The 21,435-nt window shown below is 42.1% G+C and overlaps 3 protein-coding genes across 8 annotated transcripts; all 3 read right to left on the bottom strand.

Moving 5' to 3' along the window:
• Positions 1-374: 374 nt before the first annotated feature.
• Positions 375-6,436, bottom strand: LOC108146180 (protein zer-1 homolog). 3 transcript variants are annotated; one of them, XM_017272088.1, is made up of 10 exons: positions 6,125-6,436; positions 4,272-4,628; positions 2,914-3,728; positions 2,729-2,853; positions 2,497-2,668; positions 2,277-2,438; positions 2,053-2,214; positions 1,676-1,825; positions 1,346-1,591; positions 375-1,279 (listed from the first exon to the last, which is right to left on the bottom strand). In XM_017272088.1, exons 2-10 carry the CDS (start codon positions 4,570-4,572, stop codon positions 1,118-1,120), a joined length of 2,295 nt encoding a protein of 764 aa, XP_017127577.1. In that variant the 5' UTR covers positions 4,573-4,628; positions 6,125-6,436; the 3' UTR covers positions 375-1,117. The 3 variants fall into 3 exon arrangements, with proteins under 3 accessions (XP_017127577.1, XP_017127576.1, XP_017127575.1); XM_017272087.1 differs by having other exon boundaries at positions 1,346-1,825; positions 4,272-4,652; XM_017272086.1 differs by having other exon boundaries at positions 1,346-1,825.
• A 380-nt stretch (positions 6,437-6,816) lies between these two features.
• Positions 6,817-13,006, bottom strand: LOC108146240 (poly(U)-binding-splicing factor half pint). 4 transcript variants are annotated; one of them, XM_017272169.1, is made up of 5 exons: positions 12,879-13,006; positions 11,988-12,081; positions 9,303-9,597; positions 8,307-8,810; positions 6,817-8,246 (listed from the first exon to the last, which is right to left on the bottom strand). In XM_017272169.1, exons 1-5 carry the CDS (start codon positions 12,879-12,881, stop codon positions 7,220-7,222), a joined length of 1,923 nt encoding a protein of 640 aa, XP_017127658.1. In that variant the 5' UTR covers positions 12,882-13,006; the 3' UTR covers positions 6,817-7,219. The 4 variants fall into 4 exon arrangements, with proteins under 4 accessions (XP_017127658.1, XP_041563951.1, XP_041563952.1 ...); XM_041708017.1 differs by lacking the exon at positions 12,879-13,006 and adding an exon at positions 10,467-11,645 and having other exon boundaries at positions 9,303-10,098; positions 11,988-12,082; XM_041708018.1 differs by lacking the exon at positions 12,879-13,006 and adding an exon at positions 10,467-10,605 and having other exon boundaries at positions 9,303-10,098.
• Positions 13,007-13,430: 424 nt separating this feature from the next.
• Positions 13,431-21,073, bottom strand: LOC108145882 (protein cueball). Its single transcript, XM_017271528.2, has 4 exons — positions 20,696-21,073; positions 14,901-16,317; positions 14,501-14,834; positions 13,431-14,435 (listed from the first exon to the last, which is right to left on the bottom strand). Exons 1-4 carry the CDS (start codon positions 20,787-20,789, stop codon positions 14,334-14,336), a joined length of 1,947 nt encoding a protein of 648 aa, XP_017127017.1. The 5' UTR covers positions 20,790-21,073; the 3' UTR covers positions 13,431-14,333.
• Positions 21,074-21,435: the final 362 nt, after the last annotated feature.

Below are 21,435 nucleotides of genomic sequence, written 5' to 3'. Positions count from 1 at the left end.
AAAATGAGTATATAAAGACCCCCTTACATAAATTTAAACCCAAAAAAAATTTCAATTTAAATTAAGTAAGAGTAAGCTTTAAAAATCCTCTTTTAAAATATCGTTTGGAAATCTTTAAAAGTTTTCTGATCCCTGAGGTCGGTTTAAGATAAGACTATAATAGAAAGAGCTCAAACATTACTTACAGTTCCCTTTAAAATTAACCCGCAATCAAACTTCAAAAAAGTCGAATTTGGTAATAACACAATCTAATAATCCAAAGAAAAGTCCAACTGCAAGTCTATAAATTGAAACTAAAGGAATCTGGGGAGAGTTTCCCCGGAGACTTTTGGGTGATATTGGGTATGAAAAAAAAGTATAAGACACAGGCGTGATGACGCTTACGAATCAAATTATATATATACGTAAAGTAAGGTAACTAATGGATAACATACAATGTTATAAATATTATTAATGCAAGTGCAGAACTTTAAAATCGTTTACTTGCAATTATTTACAGTCGCTTAAGGTCTAGTCTAGGGGTCTAGATTATATAGCTAGATTATATATAGAACGATCCTCCAGAACTTGGAGCGGTTAAGGTGAATGATGCGAAAGCATAAGAAAAGTGGTAGCGGCCATCGGTAAATGAACACAAATCTAGGAACAGATCGCGCAGTTAAATTCATTACATTCATCTACATATCTAGAGAAAGAACTATTGATCCAGGGGAATTCAATTCTTAAGGATTTATTTAATCTCCAACTGCCTTCCTTCTACTATCAGTATCCTCCTCTTTCCGGTTTTAACAATATTTACACTTATGACGGCCTCATAAGATCGCTGGCTTACAACATGTGATACATCATATACATATATAATCTAGTAATTATGTAATTATCGAATATTTTTGTTTGTTTTTTCCTCTTTAGGTTTTTTAGTTGCTTATTTATCGCGTAGCTTAAACTTGCACTTATCTGTTGCTCTCGCAACAAACATAAAAGTCAAGAAAGAAAGTCTCCTGAACAATATATAACACTAGCACTTGCCTTAAAACGGGGAACAGAGGAAGCAGAAAAAAACATTACAACAAACTCGAATGCTTAAGCCTAGACTATATCCTACACATCCATCCGCTTAGCCCTCGACCATGCGATCCGATCCGTTGTCACATTGCTCTATGACCATACGGGCAATGCGCTTGATCTCGCAGTAGGGACTTTCGTGCTCGATCAGCTCGTTCAGGATCTGGATGCCGTTTTCCTGCTCCACCAGCTGGCAATATTTCTCGGGATAAACCTGTGTTAAGGATCAGAGAGCAGTTTAGTTGGTACGATTGAGAAGACGGACAATATATACACCAACCTGCGTCAGATTTGCCAGGGCCCAAACTGCCCAGTGTTGACACTGGGGCGTCTCATAGCAGCGCACCAGACTCAGGATCGGCTCAAAGCTGCGGTAGTTGATGTTCCGCTCGCTCTTGATGTTCCACCGCTGAATGGCGGCCACCATGCGCTCCAACACGTGCTCACGGCTGGGCGTCTTAATGGTCCAGGCTTCGGCTCCATCGGAGGCAATGTGCGCCAGCACTCCAGCCGCATTGTAGCTGACCTGGAAGCGCAGGTTAGCATGGTTAGCACTGCCCATCTCTCTCTCCCGCACTCTCGCCAACAAACTGCCACCAGCACCACCCACCTCGATGCCATCGCTCAGGGAGTCCAGCAGGCGGGCGAACACCTCAATGAACTCCTGGGTCATCAGCTTGGGCCGCAGCCACTTCACCTCAGCCACGTTGCCCAGCAGGCCCATCATGTTTCGCAGCAGCTCATCGCGATCCGGGAAGGTCTGTTATGGAAAAAATCGCATTGCTTAACAGGTTTGAATACAAAAAGTCGACCTATTTGTTCTTGAAACCAAGGAATTTACATATTTGAGCTTCCTTATAGCAGGTCTTGCCTTGGTCCCACTAATTTATCAATAAATATATAGTATAGACAGTTTATAGTGTTCAACATTTTGACATCCATCTTGATTTAGTTATATAGTCAATAGTTAACTCCATTTTAACTTACATGTAAACACTTGAGGAAATACTCCATGCCGCGACCATCGAGGAATCTCTTACAATTAATAGCAGTCTCATCGGTTACATTCCACATAGTGGACCAGGCCACCTCCATCACATCGTCGAAGACGGAGCGTGTTAGGCGATCCTTGATCAGAGTCAGCATGGTCTATAATGTAGGGAATTAATCAATGTAACATCCTCGATTGATTTCGCATTATGGAGACCTACACTAACGACGCCCAACTCCCCCAGGAAGAGCTTTTGTCTTCCATCCACCTGGCAAGCGAGTGTGTTTAGCAAATAGATGGCTATGCGCTGGACAAATCCCTCTTGTTCCGTCTTGGAAACGCCGTGCAGCAAGATCTTGATGAGACGCTCGTACTCGAAGAGCTGCAAAGTCACACATTTAGCGAGACTCAATAAATCATTCATGTCAGCCCAAGCTTACCACATCGAAGGGCATGTGAAACTGGGTGAGTGTGAGGTAACCATTTCGGAGCATGGTGTCGTCTGTGAGATGCATCTCCATGCCATTAAGCAGGGTGCGAATGATGTGATTGCGCAGCAGTGTTCCAAACTTGGAGCGATCTCTGCCCTTGACTATGTAAAACAGAGTGGCACTAAAACACAGAAAATCTTGAATAAAAAAGGAATGTCTTAAATTAGAATGCTAGACCCACCTGCCAGAGATTTGCATGTGCTTGAACTTGAGATGCCGATCCATGGCGGAGAGCACAACATCCAGTGCTGTGTGTATGTCCTTGCAGTTCTCGAAGCGGAAGAGATGGTACAGATCGTTGAGAACCTATAAAGAATAATGAATTAAAAACACAAGTGGGCATAAGCCAATAGCAAGACTGCTCACCCTTGTCAAAAGCACCGGTCTGTCGTGATAATACCGAGCTGCGGTGAGGATCTGCTGCTCATTGGCATCGCCGGCCACCTCTAGAGCTGGAATATCGTGTCTTTTACAGGCCCAGTGATCCGTATGGTAAAGTCCAAGGAACTGCAGCGGTCGCTGAGTTCGCGATGCCAAACCGGGGATGTCGGTGAGGGCAAATTGCTGCTCCATTTTGGTGCTGAGCTGTGTGGCACTGGAACTCGTCGACTCCTTGGTGGCCACCCCGTTGCCCGCCAAATTCGTGCCCGAGATATCCAAATGTGTGAGATGCCGCAGGTTGTCCATTAGCATCTCCAGCGTTTGATCGGGCAGATCGTACTTGCCATGGCCACTCCCGGAACTGGAAATGGATATGTCCAATGTGCACAGTCGCCTCAGACAGCAAATCGCATGCAGCTGATTCGCGATGGGCCACACATTGAACAGAATAAGCGTGTGCAGATTGGGCAGCGATCCCAACGCCTCCAGACTGAAGTTGGCCAGAACGCAGGACGTCAGATCCAAGTGACCCAAATCGTGCAGGTGGGCGAACTGCAGTCGATGGTGCATCACCACACCATTGAGCACTAGTCGCCGCAGGTGGGGACAGGTCAGTTGAAAGTCCACCGGCTCCTTCTCGTTGGGCTCCGCGTACTGCAACAGATGGGAGCTGATTCCCAGCTCCAGGGAACGCAGACTGTCGCCGTAGTGGGCCAGCAGGTGGTGAGATCCCACGGTTATCATGTCGCAATACCACATGGACAGTGCAAAAAGCTTGTGTCGCAACAGGGTCTCCAAACCTAAAAATTGCAAATCGATTTATAATATGTGTGTATAAGATGTGACACTAAAACTTGGCAGTTTCAGTTATTATATAAGATATAAACAATTTACTCGAATGGTTTAGTTGATATAAATTTATCAAATTAAAAATGTAGTTCCTGATAATTTAATGATTTCGTAAATGTATTCCAAATTTATTATGCGAGTTTTTAGTCCTTGATAATAATGAGATTTAAGATAGTATAATTTGTTTGGCTTACGATTAAAAGTAAGCCCTTATGTTGGATATTGTGAAAAATGTCTGATTAAAAAATATATCAATAGAGTAGAGCTTCTCCTGAGCACAATTCATAGATTATAAATGCTTTTAAATAAACATATCTTTAACATTGTGAGTACATTAAATTTGTTTGAAAATCTATTGGATGGACATGACATAAATAAAGACTTCCAATCAAATTCAGATGAAGAATACACTAGTATAAAACATCCCAAATACTATTTAACAAAGTTTTTTAGTACTGAATTGGATATGTACTCCTGAGAAGGGCGAAGCTCACCTATGCTGCTCAGTGTGCTGTTGCGCAGATTCACGATCTTGAGCGAAGTGCGCTGGGTGTCCTCAAAGAGCCGGATGACGCTGTCGTCCAGTGGGCGATTGAAACGCTGATAGTTCTCCAGGAAGCCGTCGCAGATCTCGTTGGGCAGCACGATGCCCGGATTGAGGCTGCGCTGGCCATCGGGACGGTGGCTGCTGATTATGTCCAGATTGTTGCACAGCTTCTGGTAGGCGATCTCCTTGAGGGTAAGCGGCTCCTCGTCCAGCGAGCCGTCCTCCATCAGCCGCACTTTGCAGCTCATCTTGGGGCCGCTGTTTCTCTGCTCCGCCAGTGGTGCCTCAATGGTGCCTCTGTTGTCTGTAGCAAAATTAGATAATAGAACTGTGATTCATTGGAGGATTGATCAGCTTTACGAAGTGTTTTTGGGGTTGTCGTTTAGCATTTCATCATCGCCTGAAATAAAAACTAATGATATTCCAATTCTTAAAAAAAAAACGTTTTTTCTGTCATATTATACTAGGAAATCCAAAGTGTTTTTGATCCAACTTATATTAGTTGGCCTGTTTTCATTTGAGGTCATTCATTAAAACCTTTCCCCATAAATAAAATTTTTAACACCTTTCTGACTATTTATTTGCATTAAAATGATGTCATCATATCATGATTATTATAAAAATAATGTTAAGCGGTTGATAATTAAATTTAATTAAAAACTGGTTTCCTATCAAAAACTATATTACAAACCAAAAATGTGAATGTATGCATTTTAATAATAGAAAAATGTAATATATAAGGATACTAAATTCTTTCCCTATAAATCTTTAGCATAGAATTTTTGTAAATATAAATCCCTTATTTAACTGTTCAATTAAAAGCAAATCGACAGATTATTTGAGGCTGTGTTATGAAAAGCAACCTTAATTAAACGATGAGAAAAAATGTATTTGAAGCCTGTTGCTAAAATCGATATTTTAATTAGTCTCCATAAAGAATTTTTTTTGCTCTTGCTTGAAATCAAAAATTGGGACAAAATAAACCTTGTCACACATTTTTAAACTATAAAGGCTATCGAGTAAGGCTCATTTTAAATATAAATATAAGCCAGAATTGGTATTAATTAAACGAATTTTAAATTGTTTGTAATAAAAAGTGGATTACAGCTGAACTAATTGTTTGTTTGTTTGCAACAGAAAGTCGAATTCATTCATATTTTTGTTGATATCATTTTGGTAAGGGAAGGGACTTGACCCTCAAGTCAAATTGGCTGCAAACAATTGAAATTTGAGTTCCCTTTGATGACTGGCCAATCTTGGCCAGACTTTCCAACGGCGCGGCACGTGCCTTTTGTTTAATCTGTTTTTGGGACGTAATTCTTGTGGGTTCTGATGGCTATTGAATTACATAAGCAACAACAAACATAGGGGCTTCCGATTAGCCAGGTGAGATAGGGATAAAAGGATTACTAAACCAAAACAAACCTGAGTGTGAATTGTGTGTACATGGCCAAAAGGCAAACTCAAGTTGTTCGGATCACATACATATGTATATCCCATGCCACTGATATATATATATATATATATATAATTATATATATATATATAACCAATATAAAAAAAAATTCCAACAAACAAACTGTCTCCCTGTGTGTGTGTAGGTGCGTAGTTATTGAAAAAAAGCACCAAAAACACAATTAAAAAGCGTCAGTCTGTCTGGCTTATTTAGGCTACTAACGGAATAACCTGAATAGCATTTGAAACTCCGAGGTGCTACAAACAAAATGCGAACAGCTGTCTGGATATTTTTAACCATAATCCACTCCAATTCCAATCCGTTGATCTCCACGCTTTCTGTACCTTTTATTTTTTAATGTCGCCCCAAGCAGCCTCCAAAAATCGCTCGCTGCTTTTGGCTTTGCGTTTGTCTTTGCTTTTTGCCTTCCTTGCTTTTGGCTTTGCCACTGCGCTCCACTGTCTTTGTTTTTGCTTTTGCCAGCGAGTTTTCCGAATAGCGAGCTGTTTTTCCGCGATTGCGCAGCGTTTTCCCGTTAGCCGCGGCTCTCGAGCGCCAGCGTATCCTATTCGTTTTTCTGCAATTTCGCGTTTTTCGTATGGAAATCACTTCATTATTTTGATTTCTTTCTTTCTTCTTGTTAGAGCTGGAACTAAAATCGATGTTTACTCAAAACTATCGATGTGTTGAGAAATTTGGCCTATCGATGTTTTCCCTGAATATTCGATTACTTTTCTTTGAATATTCAGGAAATATTTTTCCACCTAATTAAACTATTTAATGAAATTATTAAAAAGACGTCAATTATATATAGAACTTAAGATAATTTTAAACTTAACTTTAAAAAACATTAAAATCAAGTCATATTTTCCAAAAAGAAAGTGTTGCAAGTCGGCTAACAGGGCGCCAAGTTTAAATTGACAGTCCTTAAAGGACTAGCGCTTTTTATTGTTAAAATATAAACCACTCATAAGTTTGAACCCAGTTAAAGAAATAACATTAATATTTCTTTTAAACATGTTTAAAACAATACAAATTTTAATGGGAAACTATTATTTATTTTGTAAGTTAAGCGCTGAAATGAATCAAATGTAAAATGTACACATTGTTAGTTTGCCATTGTGTGCTTGTTTGGGGTTTCCAGTTGTGGTTTTCTGTGTTTCGAGGGCAAGCAATAATACAAAAACACTGAAAATCGCTATCCTCGCTACGGGAATCTCTCTTTAAATCTAAATCACTGCGTTGCAGAATCATCTCATCATCATCATAATCATAATTGTAATCTGGCTGCCGCGCCGCTCAACAATGGTGGATCGCTTCCACGACTGGCGTTAATAAATAAACTTGCATCGTTCTCGTTTTAGGTGCTACGTAAAAAATGACAGAACAAAGTTCGCGGGGACGGAGGATTCTTGGCTCAGATCTCCTCCTTTTGCATTCTAACCGGAAAGATCTCCCTGATCGAAAATACCCTGATCGTAGAGCTCGGCCACTACTCTCCGGCCGCCAAAGAATCGTCCGTCGAGTGCTTCTTTTCCGCGCATCGCCTCCGCTCCTGCCGAAAACTCCACAAAGATCTTAACAATGATCTCCGCCTCGTCATCGTCCTCGTTCTCCGTTTGCTTCTCGTTGAAGATGATTACCCGGCTGACGGTGCCGAATTTACTGCACTCCTCCTGGATCTCCTCCTGCAGCGTTTCGTCCACATCCTCGGGTCCAACCATATTGCGCAGGATGATCACCCGTGAGTCCACCGGCCGCATAAGCCGCTGCATTACCAGCTGCCGGGCACTCTGACCCTTGATGGACATGTTCTCCTGCTGCTGCAGCGTCTGCACATCGCCCTCGTCCATCAGCTTCTTCTGCAGCTCCTCCTGCTGCTTCTCGTGCGCCTTCTTGATGTTCTCCGAAAGACTTGCTGCCGTCACAGCGGCATTATTCGCAGCTGCCGACAGTGCGGCAGCAGCTGCTGCCCCATTGCTGGCCTCCACACCAGTCAAAGTGGCCACCGCCGTGGGCACTATGCCCACACCGCCAACTCCGCCGCCGACAGTCATGGGCAGAGTGGGCGTGGCCAGCAGGGCGGGCGGCGGAAGAGTGGGAACCACTGCCTGCAAGGGCTGCAGGCCAGCCGGAACACCCAGCAAACTGGGGGCCACGGGAGTGGGTGCCTGGAATATTCCGGGCGGAAGAAGAGCAGGAGCCGCTTGAGCCAGGGCAGGATGTAGAGCAGCCGCTGATGTGGCCGCCGAAACCACCGGCATGGCGCCCACTTTGGTCACAACCGCTCCGGCTGCCATGACGGGTGTGTTTTGCGACAAGCCCAAAACGGCATTGCTGGCCACCGCATCCAGAGCCTGGATCTTGGCCGTTGCCGCCGCTGCAGCCACTGCCGCAGCCGTGGGCATCGTGGAGTTTGTTGTGGGACAGGCCAGGGCATTAGGTGGCGTTATAGAACGACCCACTCTGTAAGAAGTATGTTGGTTAAATCTTTTGATTTATTCAGCTTAAATACAACACACTCACCTCAGCAGTTGTCCACCCAGATCGAAGAGATTCATGCTGGCTATAGCCTCATCCATGGCCTGTTTATTGGCATACTCGATGAAGCCGTAGCCCTTGTGCGTGTGCAGGGAGGTGCCCTGGGCCAGCTTGCAGTAGAGAATCGGTCCGAAGGCCTCGAAGACGCTCTTGATGTCCTCCTCGGACAGATCGGGATGAATGGAAGCCACGTAGATGCGGTTGAAGCTCTTCGCCTCCTCCTGCACCTCGTCAATAACCTGCTGCGCTTGTGGCATATTGCTGGGTCGGCCCACCTTAATGTTTCTACCGCCCATCAACGCTCCGTTCATCTGTTCCAGCGCCAACTGGGCGCCCTCGGGTATCTCGTACTCCACAAAGGCGAATCCCTTGTGCTTCTGCGTGATGGGATCCCAGGACATGTTGATCGATTTGATGGGACCAAAGGGTGTGAAAGCCACGCGGATGGTGTCCTCTTTAAGCTCAAACGAAATGCTGCCCACGTAGACTCTAAAAGGGTCATGGTCATTAGTTTATAATATATATAATATTTATAATATAAAAGTAAATAAATGAATATTTTGGATTTGGAGTCAGATCTTATCAGCTAAGAGCGCACAGTGATTGGATCCTCTGCGACTGCCTCCAGTAACGCGGAGCTACAGACGTGGGAACCAATCTTCGCCAGACTTTCAAAGAGTTTGCATCATAATCTTCATACACAGGAACAAAAACATATGTAAAATGAACATCGGAAAATTGTTACCTTACTATTTGGACAAATTTTTTTTATTATAATCGAATTTTTAAATAAATAAACTAAAAGGAGAAATCGTTGAAAAAAAGTACGATTAAAATTGTAACAACTCGATACTATTTTGCTGTGTACCTAAACATATGATAGATAAACTACTATTTTAATGGCAATTACATTTTACATGTTTTTTTTTCTCTGTGCAGAAATCAGGATAATCTTTTCCCCTGAAACCTCACTGAACTCACCTGCACATAAGGGCCAGTGCCTGTTGTCTCTGAACCTGGGTGCGCTGAGTGGCGAGCTGCTGCTGCTGGTGGGCCAGAGTCTGCTTCATGAGCACCATCTTGATGCTCTGCTCCATGGCGTACTTCTTGGCCTTGCTGACCAGGTCGTGCTGCTCCGAGGAGAGCTTGGGCAGGGCGCCGCCCAGGAGACCGAGGAGGGCCGACCGAGTGCCCGGACCGAATTTGACATCGCCCGTCTGCTTGAGGTCGTACAGGGGCTGCGAAAGGTAGGGAATTTTCGAATCCGTGGACTTGCCTAGAATTGGGAAGAGGGATTAGTGCATCTCATAGTGGGGAGGGAGGAGTTCAGTTCAGTTGATCATCAGCTATGCAATTTGTTTTGGGATTCGACTTTTTTCATTTGACTTGTTTGATTTTCTTTCTTTCTTTTTTTTTTTGGTTTGGTTTGTTCTGTCATTTCCGAAGGCAAAAGTGGGACAAATTGGTCAAGAGTTTGAAGCGTTTGAAACCGCTTAAATAAAGACAAAAACTGCCTGCTGCCTGCAAGAAAGATGAAGACAAAAAAGAAAAAATAAGAAAACAAATTGTTAATCATATAGAGGCTGCCGCCGATGGCACACGATCGCGTCTATCGATGGGCAATCGATAGTATTGTTGCGATTATTATGATTATTGGATAATACTTAAGGTTAATGTTTTCGCTTTTCGTTTTGCTTTTGCGTTGGATGAGAGTCTACATATGTGAGTCTATCGTTTATGCAGAGGGGCTTGAGTTTTTGTCATTTATTTGTCAAGGCTGGAAAATGCAAGAATAAAAAGAGAAAGCTCCCGTCAAATAAAACATATTTGTTCGCTTATCGATAGGCAATTGATTGATATACGTAGTGTATGTGATGCAAGTGTGAATATTATATATATTATTATATATATAAATAGGAGATAATGTGTCGAGTTATGTGTGTAAATGCGTATCAAATCAAAATTCATCCGCCGACACACATCCGATTGTGGGCGACCTTGCGAACTGTGCACACACAGCAGGATATCCGGGGAATCCCCTCCAAAAAAAGAAACGCGGGCTGGGGGCCTTTGGGGATTTGCCGATCTCCTCGTGTGTGCTCAGCTCTGGCGAGTAGTTTATAAAAATTAGAAATTATAAGCAACCTTAGGTGCGGTTTTCGTATTCGTATTCGTATTCGATTTCCATGAGTTGGGGGCGTGGTAACTGACTTGAAGAAGGGTCACACACATTATACATTGCTCAGTGATAAAAAGAGAAAAATAAAAAAAAGAAAACAAGACGCTGAAACGATAATAAGAGCAACAATATGTTTAAGTTGGTTAAGTTCTCCACCGCCCTACCTATCTACATATATAAAGCTGTTGTCTACCCTTTTGGTTAATGCTTTATTTGTCACGACACTAAGCTCGAAGAGAGCTCAACCACAGTGGGTCAAAAGTTAATTATTTCTAGTTGCGGATAGTGATCGGGTGATCGAGCGATTGACAACGGACTAGGACTAAGTGAGTTTTTAGTACCCCCCATTTATCACAACACGGATGGCACAGGACGGACTGTAGGTCTAAATCTGAGCTAAGACAAAACACAAAATCATTGGTACTTAATGTAAATGCAACCAGGACAGGACCGTAGCCAGAATCACAAACAGGATCAGGAGGACCCGTAACCCGGATCAGTTCCCGGCTGGCGGCACACGACGACGTGGTGGCGAGGTGGTTAGAAGCGGATTAATGTCGATGTTCTGGTTGGTTGGGCTGTTTTTTGTGGCTGATTGGTAGTAGTAGTAGTAGTAGTAGTAGATTGGTAGTAGTAGAGTAGTAGTGGAGTTATCTAATTGGTCATCTCTCTCTCGATCTCGAATACCCGACCTCGATTTCGATCTCGATCTCGATAAAACTTAGTCTTAGGCGGAACAAACTTAAAAGGTAGAAAAACGCTTACGAGAACTAAAAATAGAGAGATATAGAAGAAAGAGAAAGAGAGAGATAATAGTTATATATGCATTTTGGATTAGTTCTGGCGATTCGTCGTCGACTCGTTTCGGTTCGTTTTCGGGACTCACTGATGCCCTAGATTTAACAACACAATACGCATACGCAGCATGAGCAGCACACGCATTTCATTGCGCTTTGCTTTCGCTTTCGATTTCGTTATTTAGCATATCATATGTATGTATATGTTTGGATTGGTTTGCATTATCGACTGGGGATCGCGCCTTTTACGACTTTGGCGATAGACTGACTCTCAAATCGATTTGTTTGACTCTCACCTCACCTCACACCTCACAGTTTGAGTTAGAGTTCATCGTGCGTTTATGAAGTCTGCAATTACTTAAGCAGAACAAAAAGAAAAACCGATTATTTAGTGGCGTCAGTGCTGCCCTTAGATGCAACGGAGTAGAGTAGAGTACAAGTACAAAAGTAGGAGAGAAAATATAAGATGTGCTTATGTTTTATGCTTGGACAACCAAAAAATACAATACAATTTGGCCTGGCCGGCTCCTCGTGGATTCCGATTCCGATGATTGATTTGTTGATTAACCTACGTGCCAAGCTCATTCTCAGACATACACAACATTTTTTTGGGGGCGATGTGCTGCCGATCGCCACGGTTATCATTCCATCATACATAGTTATTTATAGACGGACAGCTGGGAAACTCACCCGAGTCGGAGCGCGATCTTTTGGTGGCCGGCATGTCGCTGATTTCGCGCTGATCATCCGAACGCGGAGATCTTGATGCTCTATCGTTGCTGCCCTGTAAAAGAAATAAGAGGTTAAAAGGGGTTAACGGCTTTTATAATTTTTGCTGGCTGATATAAAACAAGGAACACATTTTTGATAATAGTGTGAATATAATTTCAATTTTATTCTTTTCAAAAATTCATTTTGCAATCAGTAAAACGAAAAATAAATAAGTAAAAAATTTTATTTGTTTTTTAGTTCTGTACAGAAATATTTATAGCTTTGCAGACTTAGCACTTAGCCGGTTTTATAGCAATAACCACAATTAATCTGAATTTTCTATTTGTTTCGCTTTTGATTAAAAAATAATTAAAATGTTGTGATCATTGTTCATGTTAGGTATTATTGAAAGCAGGGATAATTTTTAAACACTAAAACCATATTCAATAAATTGAAAATGATAAGAAGGTACCACACCATATGTTATAGTTTGAGATACAAGGGTGCTGCACACTGCCTTCCTCAGGTAAATTTTGTTTGTAGCACCGAAGGGCTGTACATCCATATAGACAAAATCGGAGGTGCGAGCGCATGGTGTTTATTCAACTAGATACACACTCTGCAGGGGTCCGGAACTGTGACGTCGGAGTCCCAAACGGAGGCAAGGTCACGGGGTGCTCCGCTGCTCCCGCCCTTTACCCCCTTTACGCACTGCAACCACTGCACCCCTAAGAAACGCTCAATGCAACGCCACTGTTGAGGCACCGAAAAATGCGCAAATTTCACAGACTATTGAAAACACGCGATGTCGGAAACAAGTCGAAAACTCTGTTCTGCGGTGCAACTGCATCAATTTTGTGTAATACTAACCATTTTTGTTGTTTTCCAGGTATTATATTGGCGATTTGTTATCCGCAACGCTGTTATTTGTTAACTTTCGTTTCTTTTGCGAAAATTTGTCAAGATGGATACGAAATAGTGGTGACACTTCAGTTCGATGTTTCTCGATTTTCTTAAACATCGATTGTTGGTTGCGACTATCGAGTGAATACGAACATCTGGCAACACTGACTCGTAATGTTAACTGTGACTGGGAATACCGTTTATGCCGTCTTTCCACACAGTCCATCCGTTGGAAACGGCTGGAATTTTAAAGAAATATGAAACTCCCATTTCCATCGAGCAAATCCACCTTCCGATAACAGCTGATCTGAACCGCTGTAGCTCGTCAAAACATTGTTCGCCAAAAAATTACGAATTTCAAAAAAGTAATTGGAATTCATTAGTGAAACAAATGATCTGCAAAAAGGAATCCCAAGTCAGAGCTGTGTCGATCTAAATTTTTGTTTTTAAGAAAGTGACGTTCGTGAGTGTACGTGTCTAACGAGGAACTGGTGAAATTCCTGTAAGAAACAATTTTAATTTACAACTGCATGTAGTTTTTCTTTATTCAACCCTTTTCTTAAGGACTACGACTAAAATTAAACTATGCATTAATATGTACAACTCTCGATCTTTCTGGGAGTTTTTTTTTTTGGGTTATTTTTTTTGACTTTTCTTAACTAGTGCACGATGGGAAGGAGGGGAGTTAAGGGAAGGGATCACCCGATCAGGCAAGATTTAGCAAAGATTAGTGGGAGGGGGTATTTATTTGTATTTTTAGTTTCACTTTTTCATAACAAAGGGGAGCAGGAACTTGAACATGACTCAGTTGAATGGGTAAGATACAACAGCTTAGGTAAGTAATCACAATGGTCTATGTGTCCGCTTACGATCTACAGGCTGTTGGTATCCGTGCGTATTCCTTTTTTAAAGCTAATTGTCAGTCGCGCGACTTGCTTTCATTTCAACATGACGAATTCAAAATAAAAACCAAATAAAAATTCAAAAAAATCCAAAATTTGTAAAAATTAAATGGAGCTTTGAGCTATTATAAATCCTAGTCCTGGGATGAAAATGATCCTACGAATAAATTAACGAGACCGAAGCACGTTCCCAGGATCTTCTAAGTACACATGTTGCTTCGGCTTAAGTAAATGGTTTGGTTTGGTTTGGCGAGTTTTAAGTGCCCAGGCTCCATCAGTTTTTAAGTTGCTGTTGCTGCAGGTGTTGCAGGTGCTGCATGTTGCTTGTTGCATAGTGCTGGTGGCTGTTGGTTTCTAGTTGTTGCTGGTTGCCTGGGTGAGCACCTTGGCGGCTAACGGGGTCGAGGGCCGGGCGGGCAGCAGCTTTTCAAGCTCGAATACCAATCCGCACTCGACGACGACGACTATCACAAGGTTTGGTTTGCAGGGGGCAGGCAGGTCGATCTCCGCCTCCCGCGCCCTAGTACAGATCATCCTCCATGTTGTGGATGAGTATCTTTTTGTCCTCCTTGCAGCCGGACTTCGACAGCGACTGCTCCACCAGCTTGGGATCGAAGCAGGGCTGAAAAAGTGAGAGAAATAAGTTGGATACTCCATTTAACACATCAGTTGTTGAGGGAGTCTTACCGTTTCGCAAATGTTCATGTTGCAGCAGTTCTCTATCGTGATCTCGCACTGCTCGGTGGCTAGTGGCCGGTTGGTTAGTGGCGTGTCTCCGGCGGAGTTGGTCCTAGCCTGCTTGCGCACCACAAACGTCTTCCTGATGCGAGGTCTCTTCGGTTTGTACAAGCGACGAATTCCGTGGACAATTACAGCGGTCAGTAGTAGGCTAGACACGATGCCCACGACCAAGATGATGATCACACTGCTGGTCCACACCTTGGGCGTGAGGCACACCTCCAAGTGCGTGTACTGAGGGATGGCAAAGATGGTGCTGTTGGTCTGGGCCAGTTCCTCGCAGCTGCAGTTGAAAAAGTTTAATTGTTTAAAGTCCATTGGGGATTCAGTAAAACGCAGACAGACTTACATGTCATGGCAACCAAAAGGCACATAGGTATTAGGTTCGTGCTTCAGCAGACGGCAGAAGAGGGCACAGATCTCCGTGGAGTTCTGCTCGCAGCGGGCTCCTCCAAACTTAGCTGGGCACTCACAGCTGGGCGGTTCCTTCTCGTCCTTGGACACACGACAATGACCGCCGTTAAGGCACAGTCCGGAGCACTTGCTGATCTCACAGCGCTCGCCCGTGAATTCCGGCTGGCAGTAGCACTTGGGGTACGCGAATTCGGACATCTGGCAGGTGCCGTGGACACAGTAGTTGTGGCACTCGCGAACCTCGCAACGGGATCCCTTGAAACCAGTGGGACAGATGCACAGATCCGTTTTCGCCTTGTATTCGCCTCCATTCATGCAGCGCTCGTCTTCCAGTATTTTGATCTTCTGGTCCACCAGGTTGCGAATTACCATCTTCCTGCTCTGCTCATCCAATCGTTCCTTCACCTTGCGCACTATGCTGGCGCAGTGGTGGTCCTTCTGGAGTCTCTGGTAGAAACCTGTTCGCGCCACGATTCCTCGGGCCTCCTCGCTTAGGTTAGCTACGCGCACCAGTGGGCAATCCTCCGCCGCCGGCTCCGGATCACTTTCGGGCTTAAAGTCCGTGGGATCTGTGGAGTCCTCCTGCTCCTCCGGCTTGGAAGTAGTGGTGACCTTGATCACCGGCACTTTTGGGTGACTCCAAACCGCCCTTGTGGTCCGATCTGTCCAGTAAATGGCATTGTTGGTCACTGCCAGATTAAGGGGTTCGTGGTGCTTGTCCTTCAGCACAACCTGGCGATCCGTGCCGTCCAATTTGGAGCTTTCCACCGCAAAGAACACACCCTTGAGGTCGTCGATCCAAAAGAGACGATCCGACAGCTGGTCCACCACAATACCCCTTGGCATGTCGATGGCGGTATTGATGATCACGGTTCGATTGCTGCCATCCAGATTAATGCGTTCCACGGTGGGATGCGTGATGTTCGAGTTGGTCCAGTACAGCTTCCGGCGGCACACATCTACGGCCACGCCATCCGGTCGTCCACCCTCCGCGCTTAGATCTACCAGGACCTTTGGTGGCGCCGATCCGTGGATGGGCGCAAAGAAGATCTTCCTTTGCTGGGTGTCCGACCAGAAGAGGTTCATGGTCAGCGGATCGTAGGCCAATCCGGCCACAGATTCATTCCCAGTGCGTGCAATCGTCTGCTCCGCAACGTGGGAGGCAGCGAGGAAGTCTCTTTTCAGGGAGAATATGCTGCCATTCTGGTGCTTCAGGTCATTAAAGTAGATCAGCTCCTCGGACTCGTCAAAAGTTAAGGCAGACAGCTCGTCAAACTCGTGGGCAGCGGTGGCTATCGTCTGCCACGAACTGTCCATGAACTGGATCTTTGTCCTCAGTGTGACGGCAAAGTCTGTAAGTTAAAGAAAAAATATTTAAATTAGATAAAATTAATAAGGGAACATAAGAAAAAAATATTAGGAGCAAAGATAAATAGTACAGAGTTAAAACCTAAACTAACTTGTAAAATCTTTTCGAACTATATCAATGAAGACCGGTTTTTTTTTTTATGACCACAGTTTTTTGGTTCCAGCTAAATTTTTGTTTATCAAATGTTTAGAAGGCTCAATAAAAAAAATCAAACTAGTTTTTTCCACCCGGACTTATTTATCGACCGATCATTGACATGACAGCTATGTATATGATAAACATAGTGAATTCATAATAAGTGAAGTGATTCATTTACCTTTAAGGAAGTTTTATGTAATTGGATTCAAAAATGATTATAGGATATTCACATTGGAACAATAATCCTATCTAGAATTCGATATGAATGTAAAAATAACTTTTCTTTAAATCAAAAATAGTTTCTATGTAAAAGGCTTATAGAATTGGGAAACGTGACCGATCACATCACATAGAATTCGCCAGAGAGCCCATGTTTTATTTGCGGAAATTGAGCTCAATCAATGGCAAATGCCTCTAACTTGTCGAGCCCCCTCAACCACCATCATTAAACTTGCCAAAAAAAGTCACGAATTCCAATCAAGCTCCTCCATTTGTGGAAATTGCGACTCGAATTGAATTTTGCTCAAACTGCGTTTTATTATTATTAATTGATTATTTAATGCGGCGCCGCCTGCCTCGGAAAAATCAATAGTTTCAAATCATCAAAAATTAATGTGTGTCTGTGTCTAAAGGTCTATACTGATAAGGCATTGTAAATAAGTCAACAGGCGACGAGGATCTGAAGACGTCAACCAGTGAAAGCCCCAGGGAAATCCCTTAATACGTAATGTCAATCTTTGTGACCTAGAAAATCAATTTTAATCAGTTGAGGGTTTTCTATAATGTTATTCAAGGCTATTTATGGTATCTGATTTTTGTTTAGATAGAGCTTTTATTGATTTATTTACTTGATGGACTATAATAAGGATATACTTTAAATTGTGGTAACTTTTTTACATATTTCTGATACCAATGATTAAAAGGTTTAATTAAAACGCTTTTAAAAAATGTTTATTTTTAATAACTATAAAATTTTTTAATATTTAATGAAGTTGTTTAGAAAGGTGTTTAATTATGCCACATCATTAACAAAGTATTCAAACCTTATAATTAACAACTTTAACAGGCAACTACTTTAAATTATAATAATTAATTGATTCTCTCTGAAAGATTTGAATTTATAAGTTATATTCTTACAACAGAAACACCTGTGACACAGGTTTGATAGGGCCATATTATAATACTATATGTATTATATCAATTCCCTAATCAATAGCCACCTTGAAACTTGTACACAAAAACATGGCGGGCTCAAGTTAAGTGTACAAAAAAAAAAAAAAAATTGGTGACAAGATTTGATAAGCGACAAATGGCGATGATTCCGTACTGAAATCTGGATTCACTTGCATTTAAGTCCCCAAACGAGATCAAAGAACCTGTTGCCAACGTTCTGGGGGCGTGTCATTTATTTAATTAGCCAGGCAGGTGGGTAAATACAACACCTGCTGGCATGCAAACAAATAAAGTTAAACAGACAAACAATCCTCGCACGCTTTTTCCACTCTCCTCTCACGGAAATGGGAAAATCGCAGCTGGCGGAACAGAAACCAAAATGGGCAGCAGTTCCGCATCCGATTGAAATGTATCAAGGCTTCACTTTCACAGTTCCTCATACAACAACCCCATTACCAATCGATCAGATCGATTATCCATCACTCGCGACCTGGTCATTGGCCCTAGCTTGTGGGCAAAAAACACCTTTCTAGGTCACTGTCGCTGTGGAAAAGACCAAAAGACCATAACAAAGTGCAAAAAACGAAGACAGATACGTAGATATTTGACAAACTTGTTTAACTACAAGTTAACATGGCTATTTTCTAATGTGTACTGCCCCCCAATCTTGTTCGAGTTTTCGAAAATCCTAGTTTTCAGAGTTTTGATTGAGATAATAATGCCTCTATTTAGTGGTTATATTGGTAGACTATAGCTATTGGTTATTCATGATTCATGATTCATGCATATGTATCTTAACGCTGGCCAATTATCGATGGTTGTAAAAATGAGCTGCAAAAAACAAAGCCTAACGAAGTTAAGCCGCATTTACCACTCAAAACGCAGTTGCGAACGAACCTTTCAGTCGACCTCCACGCTTCTGGTTTGAGGTCAACGTTTTTATCGATGCAGAAAATGCTAAATTGGCAATCTACAATAATACCAACGTAATGCCCGAGTTCATTGGTGGAGCTTTGGTGGGAATTGAGTTATTGGTTGAGAACTGCCAGAGAGTCCTACAGAAACTAATCCATTTATCCTATCTAAACCAAATATGTTATGACCTCCATTTAACTTTCTATACTTAAAGTAAATCATGCTTGTTTTGCTCTATTTTTTTTGGAAGTTAACAACATAATAAAATATAATTTTATGTAATATAACATAACTTTTTCTTTGGAATGAAATCTTGAAGCATAATATTGTTCTTGATGTAAAATAGTAAGAAATCGTTAGGTTACTAAAAACCCAAACTAATTTCAAACTCAAAACACCATTTAGAACCCACTGATGTTCAAAAACTATGAGGTAAGTAGTATGGCATATAATTTTTTGTTTTGTGAATTGAATTTATTGCTTAAAAGCTAAAAAGCTGCACCAGAGAAGTAATTATAAAAAGGTTTTACGTTTTTCTTGAACTTTAAAAACTTAAATACTACGAAAGCAAAGCTAATTTAAAGTTATTTGCTTATAAAGCAAAAAATTGTTTAAGAAGCATTAAAAATAAAGTGCATTTAAGACAAAGTGATAATCTTGGCAAAATACGTGCTGGTGTTATGAAAATAAAGCAAAAACTTTTTGAAGTTAAAGTGATTGTACAATAATAAGATGTTTTATTCGAACCGATGATCAATTTTGACAAGCCCCAACAATATTAAACTAAAGGATCTACAATTTTTGGATTTAAGGCCATTACTTGACTGCAACTGAAGCGATTGAAATTTATAAGCAGACAATTAAAATGCCGAATTGAGCAAGGGTCAATATTTCTTATGGCTTGCTGAATATAACTCATGAAATAAGCAGTATCTCTAGAAATAGCAGTATGATATGGATTTTCACACGCGTCACATCGGCGATTTCCACCATTATCGTTATCTAATAATGAAGCGATCAAGTGTTAATGGAATGCCTCGGGAATGTTCTCAAGTCGCACGTGGAACGATCTAGAAGTGGATCTCTAATGAATAGTACCTCATTATACCCAGATCGAGTTTCCAGGTGGCTACGCCGTGCTCATTCAATATGTTTCTGGGTTTATTTGCACAAGCAATCTGGTGCTTGCCCGATTAGAAGGGAATTAAATGGATCTTTCGCCTCGGATTACGATTCAGATATTCAACAACAGCCGTCAGTCGGTGTAATTTTATTCAGAAAAGTGCTTTTAAGCACTTTGGGTTTCCACGACTTCGGAAAGAGGAAACCCAAGAAACCGAAGAAACGCAGGAAATTTTAGAAATCGCAGCAACAATCACCGAATCTAAACAAACCGGCAAGCCGGCGATTTTGTGGCATACGTGACAAAGTAAATCAGCAACATGGCGGCCAAAGTGGTGGCAAATGTCGAATACTCTGCAACTCCGCGCTTATGAACCACCATTCCACAGGAGATAAAGGTTTATAACCAGACAATTTCCCTTTTTATGGAGCCACAACCAATTTTAAATTCAAATTTTCACCTTCACCCAATGGTCAGTGGTTTTTCCAGTTTGGGGAGTTGAAACTAAAGACTTTAAACAGTATTTAACAGTTGGTTTGCCGGCCACGTTGAGTGAAAAGAGAGTGTGACAGAGAGAAAGAGAGAGAGAGCGCGCAATAACCTTTCCAAAGGGAAAGCGCAACAACAGTGAAACGCCTAATAATAATGATTATCAGGTATTAGAATATATGTAGCTACTAGTTATCAGCAATCAGCGACGTGTGCATTGATACCAAAGCGCGCCTCTGCCACTGATAAAGCAGATAAAAAGAACGTTTTGGAGCGGGGCAGCTCCGATAGTCAGCTGATAGCAAGCACATACATACATATGTACATACACTCGCGTGTGAAATATGCTACGACTTATGTCAAGCGATTACATAAGACCACTGGCTGCATTGTTTATGTCGAATTGATTTCCAATTGTCCATATAACGGGAAAAATGAAGGTTAGCCACCAGGGTTGCCAGAGGAGCAGTATCTGCTCCTAACTGTTCTTTTCCACCCACTGGAAGGCGCGGTGTGCACTTACCCCACTCCAGTAGCGTTCCTTGGACAGGGATCAGCAGGCAGGTGGCGAGGATTAAAGCTGGCGCAAACATCATCCCGACTCGGCTTCGGATCATTATTCAGGTGGATTATATATACCCTCGATTGCACAACCGCCTGGGCTCAGGTTAGGTTGCTGCAGGAATGGCTGCTGCAGGTGTCGTTGCGTAGCCAGCGGGTTGGAAGTGCGGGGATTAGTAGGGAAGGAGTCTAGAAAACAGCACGTAAAGGGGATTGATAGAACGCGCCGCGGAACCCGGTAACGACCGATCGATCCGACAAGAATTTTTAAACTAACTTTTAAATTCAATTGATTCGATCGGAGGTTGCCAGCAACAGCAACTCCATGGTCCGACCAGGGCTGAACAGAAAGCACCTGGTAATCAGTTTGCAGCTCTGGCAAGGGTCGATAGGTTCCGATAGATTTTGTTAATTTAAAAAAAATTTTTTTTTGTTATTTTACTCTTGATTCATTTTAATTTCTAATTTGGTGTTTTAAACATACGTTTTAGTACTCCTGTTAAGTGTTTTTGTTACAAGAGCTTTTGCTAAATTTGAAATTTTTGTTGGTCTTGAAAATTTAAAAATGGCGCCAAAATACTTAGATTGCAAGATAAGGATACGTTTCGCTATTTGGCCAACGCTTACAAGCAAGTTTCTTCTGAAAAATGGCGCAATGAGAACTATAATTTGAAATTTCTTTAAGAATTTGTGTTGTACAAA

This window comes from Drosophila elegans, unplaced genomic scaffold, assembly GCF_018152505.1.
Source record: "Drosophila elegans isolate 14027-0461.03 unplaced genomic scaffold, ASM1815250v1 contig_208, whole genome shotgun sequence".
Classification (NCBI taxonomy): Eukaryota; Metazoa; Arthropoda; class Insecta; order Diptera; family Drosophilidae; genus Drosophila; species Drosophila elegans.
The sequence above is the reverse complement of the archived record's forward strand: the minus strand, read 5'-3'. Positions and strand labels throughout refer to the sequence as shown.

Bases quoted from the DNA above. Each gene is read 5' to 3' on its own strand.
- LOC108146240 (XM_017272169.1), bottom strand. The intron at 8,811-9,302 runs GTGAGTTCAGTG...TGACCCTTTTAG, and splicing joins GCACTGGCCCTTATGTGCAG to AGTCTACGTGGGCAGCATTT. The intron at 8,247-8,306 runs GTGAGTGTGTTG...TACTTCTTACAG, and splicing joins CTGGGTGGACAACTGCTGAG to AGTGGGTCGTTCTATAACGC.
- LOC108145882 (XM_017271528.2), bottom strand. From the start codon at position 20,789: ATGATCCGAAGCCGAGTCGGGATGATGTTTGCGCCAGCTTTAATCCTC. The intron at 16,318-20,695 runs GTAAGTGCACAC...TTTAACTTACAG, and splicing joins AGGAACGCTACTGGAGTGGG to ACTTTGCCGTCACACTGAGG. The intron at 14,436-14,500 runs GTAAGACTCCCT...TCACTTTTTCAG, and splicing joins ACATGAACATTTGCGAAACG to CCCTGCTTCGATCCCAAGCT.
- LOC108146180 (XM_017272087.1), bottom strand. From the start codon at position 4,572: ATGAGCTGCAAAGTGCGGCTGATGGAGGACGGCTCGCTGGACGAGGAG. The intron at 3,729-4,271 runs GTGAGCTTCGCC...TGCAATTTTTAG, and splicing joins CAGCACACTGAGCAGCATAG to GTTTGGAGACCCTGTTGCGA. The intron at 2,854-2,913 runs GTGAGCAGTCTT...TATTCTTTATAG, and splicing joins GACCGGTGCTTTTGACAAGG to GTTCTCAACGATCTGTACCA.